Source organism: Pollachius pollachius (genome assembly GCF_949987615.1).
Source record: "Pollachius pollachius genome assembly, chromosome: 10".
In the NCBI taxonomy this organism is placed as follows: domain Eukaryota; kingdom Metazoa; phylum Chordata; class Actinopteri; order Gadiformes; family Gadidae; genus Pollachius; species Pollachius pollachius.
In genome coordinates, this window is record NC_136943.1 from 12335666 (window position 1) to 12344915 (window position 9250).

Sequence of the window (9250 nt, forward strand, 5' to 3'; positions counted from 1 at the left end):
TGCTCGTCAATCCATTACAGTGTGAGTATAAATTTGTGCCCATGGTGAACATCTTGAACTCTTTGTAGTTGAGGTTCTAAGGCGACAGAAGGAGGAGGACAGTCCTGAAGGTAACATTGATTTATACAGGACAACTTTGTGCAAATACTACACATCCAATGTCGGCTATACTGAACCACTATTGGCACAGATTTTGAATATTTGAGATACTATGACATATCCCTACTCTGATCATTTTTAAATAATAGCCTATAAGTTATAGCTTGGGCATGATGGCCAGTTGGATGTAGAAGTTAAAGTTGTTGTTGACGTTTACTAATACTATTCAATTAAAGGCCTCAGCATGTGAGCAGGCCTATTTCCCATGCAATACCCCCTACGTACGTACCTCATCTCGGGAGATGTCGCACCCATCAAAGAGCTCTGCCAGGGTGCGTTTGGTCAGGTTGAAGAGGAATCCAGACGGCTGGAACTCAGCAGGGCGGATCTTCCTGCTGCCGTCTGGGCCAGCCGCTTGGTCACCGGCCAGGAGCGTTCTTCTCAAAGTGGAACTAAACAAGACGTTTATACATTTACTATGCTGCCTACCTATAAGTGGCCAGGATACAAACTCATACACATTAAAAAACTCCTGATGGCTGCATCTTAGCATCTATTATGTTCCATACGCTGGGATTCACGTAGCCTATAGGCTTTAGGCCAACACGTGGTACATTCAGCCCTCATAGGACAGTGTAATTCAATAGTGATATTGAAACCTCCCTAATTTGAAATATAGAGGGACAAATAGTTGGGTGAATGGTGAATGGAGACCAGATAAAATAATAGAAACCGGTGACTTTAATATTACTAAATACTGAATGAGCTATGTACTAAAGATGAACATTTTTAATTTATTGCTGTATATTTGGGTGATTTGACATGTAACATATTTAGAAGCCTTTAACCGAGGGACCTCTCGGATGGATTACGCAGTGCGCAGAAATCCGCAGCATTTACAGCGGGAAATTTGAAAAAGCTTTTCATTTAAAGTTTTAACTCTCGATTCGTTTCAGACTCAGCCCACGAGTTGGGTATCCTACACCGAGTTTGATATCAGCTGTGGCTAACATCGTTGCAGAGCAGAATACAAGCGAGCACTTTAGAACTGTTCAAAGTCGATCGTCTGCTGGCGTCCGAGTTCAACCTGTCGAAGATAATCATTACCTGGTCCTTACGCTTGTCAGTCGCGTGACACCGCCAACAGCCGAAAGTAAACAGACAAGACTGATCTATCCAGCACAGATCTAGGTGGTCAGAAAACGGCTTGTAAGGCTAATCACACTCACACCTGGTGGTATAATATGTCCCCTTTTAAGCTTTGTATCGTTAGAAACCCAGTCATATTTTTGAATGGTCTTGCATCATTCCCTCATTTTCCCCTGAGACGGGAGAGATCCTGCCTCTCTGCCCCTATAATGCAACAGATGTATCCTCTCGGTATAGGAAGACTCATACTCTGCCTATGCATTCGAAATTAAACATTTTAAAACAGACCATGAAGAAACAAGAACAAGAAACAATGACTTAATAAGTGCAAGACACGTTGAAAAACGTCAGAATACATTAAACTATACATATATATATAGGAACTCGTTAGCGTATCTGTTTGAGTACGTTCGCTATGCAGCCCTGCTATTGCGCATTCAGACTGGCTTTTGTCAAAGGAATACCCGATCAATGATGGATTTAATATGGACACAAACGACTAAACATTGAATCTTTGTATGGATTTATATGCACGTTACGGGATGAATTGATAAGCTCCTGTAAGGGCTACGATGGCACAGATGACAGCTGATTTGGAACGGAACAACAGCAAAGTAAGGAACTCCGACTTTTTTTTACTGTTCAATTATTAATGTTGTTTTTGAACGAGTATTGGAATACCCGCTCGGAATATCCAACGAGTATTCGAAGCCTGTAAAATGGTATTCGGGACAGCCCTACGTCGTAGCACACACACTTGACATCTGTTTTGACCAGACTGACAGAAAGCAGCTGTTTGCCAAACAGCTGCTCTCTGTCTTGGCAAACAGCAACTTGCTAATGCAATAGCAACAAACTATTGCATTAGGCCTAATAGAAAATAAAACATTAACTTACGTGCAGTGCCATTCGAAGTCTTGAAATGGCCTTCCCTTTTTAGAAATTGCGTGTGCATTTCGAAATAGTAGCATAACAAGCTGCGCTGTTTTGAGGATAACGAGCGTCCTCATCGCTGTCGTGGTTTCGGGCGCTGATTTTCCCTTGGCAATTTTCAAAACGTGAAGGTGACTTTTTGAGGACTCGTGGTCCTTCACGGCTTCCAAGTTAAGGTTTTGTGTCCCACTCACAAAACTATTGGACCTGTGGCCATCCGAAGCATGTTTACGTCAGAGAGCACAGAACATTGTCTGGCTCGTCCCGTCAAACACCAGCCGGTCACGGTGTTGCCCACTGTCCGATGTTCGCAATCTCTTATTAAAAATATACCGAATGTTGATACCGGCATATTATTTCTATGGTTACCGGTATATTATCCCGGATGTTGACAGTCGCAGTTCAGCAAAAGAGGCGTAGAAGAAGAAGGGGGCCGGATGTTGACAGTAATGGTTATGGAACTGTGCAGCGCCGTATGACGAATGCATTAAATATGCAAATTTGAACGGACCTGACTGGAGAGTATTACCCGACACAGTGGCGGGTGAAGTGACAATTCACCCGCCACCATACAAATCCACCCGCAAATGGCGTGTGGCGGGTGTTAATTCCATCCCTGATACATAGACATCTATAATATAATATAAAATTTCACGACCAAAAGCTGTGTGTGCCTCTGGATGACATTATGAATAAACGACTGCGTCGGGTTCTCCGACGTCTCTGGTCCTTCCACATCAATCTGAAGTCACGGTTCAATCTGGACATCAGAGAGTCAAAGACAATTCCTTCTCCACCATGGCGAGAATAATACACAGGTCTTATTTTGCAAACCCGCACCCGCCCGTACCTGCGAATTACATTCCGCACCCGACCACACCCGCTAGAAATTGATACCGACGTCCGACCCGCACCCGAAGGAAAATTAGACACATTAGATGGAACTCTTGGGAATTACACTATTTGGTGTTTGGCATTGTGCTCTAGATTGCTGTGCAAAAAAAAAGCACGTAATCCACTGTAGACGGTTTTAGTTGACTCCTCCGCTCCTGAATAACATATCCAGCACCGGAGAAGTCTCGCTCGCAATCGCAAAACCCGCGACCGACCCGGACTGTTCAGCCATCCGACCCGACCCGCACCCGTATCCGACACAGTACATTATTTTTCACACGTTTAATCCAAATCCAAATTTGGATTGATTGAGGCGCACACAGCTTTTGGCCATGATATTATATATTATATTATATTATATTATATTATATTATATTATATTATATTATATTATATTATATTATATAGATAGGGTTGGGGCTTTTGGCCGTAATATTATATATTATATTATGTTATATTATATTATATAGATAGGGTTAGGGCTTTTGGCCGTGATATTATATATTATACTATATTATATTATATTATATTATAATATAATATATTATATTATATTATATTATATTATATTATTTAGAAATAGAGCTCCGGGAGTCCGCAAACGGCAACAATCACTTCTCCTCCATGCTGCAGTTCCCTCTGGACTGCAGGTTGTTACGTTCCTCAAGGAGTGAACGATGATTGGCATTGTGGGAGTGCTCGTCTTCAATCCACAAGCGCCAAAAAGTGACTGTCTGCCTTTTCTCAGTCAAGAAGGCACTAAATTAGAAATTGATGTTAATATTCGACTGCATATATGACCCACTTTCAATAAAGATTCATGTCTCCACCGGTGAAATTCTCCAACCTAGAACCGCCATTTAAAATGATATTAATCGTTTTTTTAAATCATGTTTTTACCTGGGACATTGGGACTATCCCCGGCAAAAGGGGATAGTCCCCTCGACCCTGACCTTACTGCAAAACCTAATAGTTTCTGTAAAAAAAAAAAAAAAAGCAGAAGCAAGGTCCATGTTTTATTTTTTGTTTCTGTAGTAGTTGGTTTCGAACCACATAACCTGACATGGTGCATCTGAAAAAAGCAGAAGATAGTAGGCTAATGTCATGGCATTTTGTAAGTTTCTGAGCAGGTGGAAAATGGGGATTACATCATTGGAAAGTATTTTGGCCGAGCGACCCAGGCGTCACATATTTGGAGGCCGATACTGTCTCTATGACTATAAAAGTCAGACTAGGACTAATCTTGTTGATGGATGAATGTGGGTACAAATCCTTATCTGTAGCCTAAACGCAACATTTTATCTTCTATCCAGGAGTCTGCCCGTCTTGATTGTTTGAAATGTCTTCCAAGGCAGTCAGGTTATTGGTAATCTTCTCAGTCTATTTACTGGTTGATGGGAATAATCCAAAACATCAATGGACCCTCTTGCCAAACGGTATTTGTATATTTATTTATCTCCATCATTTGGTGTAAAGAAAGAACAACAATAAAAACAATACATTGTTTTAAACCGACTACATTACACTGAGCCAAAAAAATGTGTGTTTCTTTCCCCTAGTTTTAGTTTTGGACGTAACTGGACAGCAGGCAACGTTTCCTCTGCCTTGCTTGGATTCGAAGGCAGAGATGACCAGGAAAGGCATTGTGGTTCAGAATATCGTTTGGATGGTGAACGGAGCAGACACGCCCAAAAGGGGGAACACATTCCTTGTATCACTGGAGGAGAGTTTGGGAGGGGGTAACTACACCTGTTACAGCGAGGAAAGAGTACTCCTCAACCACACTCTGTTGTTGCTTCGACAGGAGGGATCCAAAAGAGGTGCACTCTTTAAGATTATATAGGCATAAGGTCTAACTGTAATGACAGCGATGTATTGTTTCACCTTCCTATGACAAATGTACTTATTGTCAGCCGCTTTGGATAAAAGTGTCTGCTAAATGACCTATGTAAACTTAATAGAAATGTATTTTATCTCTGTCTTTACATTTTTCCTAAAATGTGTTATTCTGTATCTGCATGTGGCCGATCGAACTACTCATATTCTTAAATATTTCATATTCCATCTGTCCTTCTAAGCAGATCTGAATTGCACCGCTCAGAACTACGACGGAGGCTTCCATTGCTATTGGAAATATCCCAAACAAAGCCGATGGACGGTAGCTTTGGTTAAGGCTGAACGGTCTGCCTGCTATTTGCTCATTTCCGGTTCTGTTGATTTCATCCTAACCTCAAATCATGTTGTTGTTGTTGTTGTTGTTGCGGGATAAGGTCTCACTACATCATCTGATACACACTTCTCATACAAAATATGTAGTGTACATTTGACTTAAAAAATAAGTTAAAGTCATGTGCTTTTCCAGTGTTCGTCCCAGTGTTGAGGACACCCGGTGCGTTACGGATGCCAGTGGCAAGAGCTGGACCAGCTTTTCCAGTGAGGGCAAAATCCACTGTGACCTGGACACCGGTGGAAATGGGATCACCTGCCGGGAAACCTGCCCTCAACCTGAGGAGATCCAGCTACTGCACGTCTTGGTGTATATCTACACCGAGAACTACATGCTGGAGGAATACTCTGTGGACTTTTACCTGACAGATATAGGTGAGACACACACCTGCTGGAGGCCTGCTCTGTCCTTTTTCCTGACAGATATAGGAAACTCACAGACACCTGCTCTCCTTTATGTCTCTGTGCTTTCTTTGATCGAAATTCTAAATAATGTTTCATTTTGTATTTGATAAAAATTATAATTCATTCTTTGGTCAATGGCCCAATCCAGTATCTGGCAAAAGGGAAAAAGACATATCAATATCACTTCCCCTTCCGTGGTGTGAAGACAAAGTGCACTATTGTGCCATACTTTCATTATTTATTTGGGTAATTTATTTTCCAGTGAAACCTGACAAGGTGAAGATCAAGAAGGTGAATGCAACCATGGCAGAGTGGAGATACCCAGGCTCCTGGAGTCTCCCCCACTCGTACTTCCCCCTGGTCTCCCAGGTGGTTGTCAGAAAGAACTGCAAAAAGTGTGGAAACTGCATAGACCTCAACAATGGACAGGTACTCAACCCCGTATGTTTACCCAGACTGCTTAGCTGCTACTGGAACTTTCTGAAGATGAGGTCCACGGAAAATTCTTTGGAATTTTGGCCGGAACTTTTTTTATCTTGTCTCTTGTTTTTCATACCTCTTATTTGCTTACACTGATGTGATGACGCTCATTTCAACAACTTTCCTTATTGGGGACCATCAAGGTTGATTGAACACCACAGTTCTAAATGATAATGGCTTGCACTTTGACTACTTTGACTTTCATGTCTGTGTTGTTCACTCATTGATTCTTCTGCCTTCTGTTCAGATTGTGACAAACCAAGCTCCAGGAATGTTTCAGTTTGAGATAAGGAAGACCAACATCCTGTGTGTGCGCATCCGGGACCCCTTGTATGCCTCTCAGTGGAGTGACTGGAGCAGTCGCAGGTCAGTTCCAATGCAAAGGAGTAAAAGTTGGTCTTGAATTCAATCATTTGCCAAAGAATAATGGGAAGCACTTCTCTTTTATTGCAGAGTTGGGAAGAAGGCGAGGAAGAATAAAAACCCTGTGGATCCTATCATAGGTTTTTAATTCAGATGTGAATTCAAACAACACTTCAACACTTGTAAGATATCTTTATCTCTTGGGGGCTAGGGTCAGGGAGATGTCATCAATATTTGGCCTGTTAAGCCCTTTGAGACTGTACCTGGGATTAAGGGCTATGCAAATAAAATGTAATTTAATTCATTCGTCATTTTATAGTCATTTTATAATGTCCACTGTAAAACTTAGAATTTTTTAAAGGTGCTTTGGGTAAGATTAAGGCGCTATTGTTTGAGTGTAATGAAAAAAAAAATGGTAGAGCCATCCGTCAGCTATTAGTGATTGAAATGCACTCTGAGATTATCCATTTTGGTTTGACTTGTGCCTACCACCGTATAGGTCAATGTACATATTAGAAGGCTCCTGGTTCATTCATTTCAGCGATCCCACCTTGCATGGCAACCACATGGCTTTGAATTCTCTTCTCACTGGCGGAGAGAGTAGCAATCACCCTAATTTTGGTTGTTTCGTTTAAAAATATTGATCTTTTCAGCTCTCCCTTTACAACTCTATAATACCTACATTAGCTATAATCATATTTCATATGCTTTAATGCTTTCAGTCCAAGATGTATTGATGATTAATTAATAATCATCAATTAATCAATACATAAAGATTTTCTTATCCAAACAAATCAATGTTTCAATAATTATATGATCATTGAGACAACAATCATTAACTAAATGTGACAATAGATGAAATGCAATAAAATGTTAAGATGCATTTATATGTCCAATCACCAATTGCAAAGAATAGTGAGATAGACACTTCCAGGTTGACGGACCAGGGTTTACATATTAACCCGTCTTGTGACCAGCAAGAAAGAGAAACAAGAGTTTCCCTTGAAACAAATTGTGACATCATGTCTGTAAAAAAATTTCCAAGGTGCAAAAAACAATTGTTGAGTTGTCTCCCACTTTCACCACTTCCCCTGTCATCCAAAAAGAGGATTTATGTGTTTTCCTCCATAGTTATTTTCTCAAACATGACAAGTTTCATTTTTCTGTTTCAGTGATCTATGACCTTTGGCATTTACGCCGGGTTAAGAACAGTTGATGCTATTTACTTAAAACCATTAAGGTCCCATTTAAACGTAGCTTCACAGTGTGCTGTCGCACAGTTCTAGTTGATCCTCACCTTTACAATCTTCAGCTTTATAATCCGTTTTTTAGACTCATCAAGAAATGATGCATAGTGTATGTGCTAATTAATACAGGTTTATAATTTGAGGGATTTATTTGATTTCATGATCGTCATTAATATATGAACGTGGTGATCATATCAACGTACTCGTGCCATTAGAGCAGTGTTTCTCCAACCACGGCTCGGGACACAGGTCCGGGCCACTGAACAGTGGGTGCTGGCCGGCACCCCAAAAGGAAAAGGTTTTCTATAATACATCATTGAATGTTTCAACAAGCGCTTTACATACGTGAGTGATTACTCACTAATAACATAACATCAACAGAACATATTACATGTCACAGTAATCACAGTCACTGATCAAATACTGACTACTAGGGACAAGTGTCGTAAATTAGCTTTGGCTAGAAATACTATGATGCAAACATCGGAAGACCATCTTATCTCTTCTCTACTTTTCTGTATTTGTCCCTATTCAAATAAACGTTAATGTCCATTTTGTCATTCATGTTTTGTATATATTCTGATTTATTTATGTAGGTCCTCGTCGACGGTCATGCTCTGCTGGGGCTCTCTTGTGTCTTGGCTTAAAACAAGTTGGAGAAAGGTTGCACTAGAGGGCAGTATCATACCGAGTGACGTTCCGCTGCATCCATTAGCGCGCTTTCAGTTCCTCCAATGTCATCGACCGAGGTTATGGTTGGAAAAGACATCCCGTGTAAAATATTCACGACGAAGAATGAAAAAAATATCTAATATAAATAGGGTTTGAATAGTTTGGTTTGAATTGTATTTATTTTGTTTAAAGCATAGCCTACACAATGCTCTCATTTTAGGCTTTGTTTTTTTTTTTGCCTAGGCTACTCTTTCCCAAAATATAAATATGTTATATAGAGCCTATAGGCACATAAACGCCAAGTCATCAAATTATAATTCTTCCAACGTGAATTCAGGATAATGGGAATTTAAAAAAAGTCACGTTTAAATTCGCTCTTAGGCCTACACTGACGGTTATGCCAAGACAGCTTTTAATTCTATGCTTTTATGTACAGAGCATATTGTTAGACATAAGGCTCATTCTCATAAGCATATGCCAGTTTTTACGAGTCTTCAATTCAATCAGGCAATTATTATCATCAGGCCAACCTCTTGATTTACGAGAACATCTGGTGGTTATGGAGAGGACCAAGATTTCCCGCCTACAACTAGCCTTTTCCAGATCACAATTAATCCAAACTGTCTAATGGTGGTTCCACACGTACACGAACACACCTTAACGCGCGCGCACGCACGCACGGACACACAAACACACAAAATGACACAAACACGCACGCACGCACACACGTACACGCACACACATATAATGACACGAACACGCAAGCACACACACACTCACAC

At 40.7% G+C, this 9250-nt stretch overlaps 1 protein-coding gene across 1 annotated transcript in view; it reads left to right on the forward strand.

Annotated features, from left to right (window-relative positions):
* Positions 1-4414: 4414 nt before the first annotated feature.
* The window catches only part of il12ba (interleukin 12Ba), a gene marked incomplete at both ends in the record, with an annotated part of 5388 nt that continues 552 nt past the window's right edge, over positions 4415-9250 (forward strand). The window contains 6 exons of the mRNA XM_079744908.1: positions 4415-4511; positions 4635-4895; positions 5154-5256; positions 5438-5676; positions 5969-6135; positions 6434-6552. Of these exons, the coding sequence (XP_079601034.1) occupies positions 4415-4511; positions 4635-4895; positions 5154-5256; positions 5438-5676; positions 5969-6135; positions 6434-6552 (986 nt within the window). The remainder of the gene's footprint in view (positions 4512-4634; positions 4896-5153; positions 5257-5437; positions 5677-5968; positions 6136-6433; positions 6553-9250) is intronic.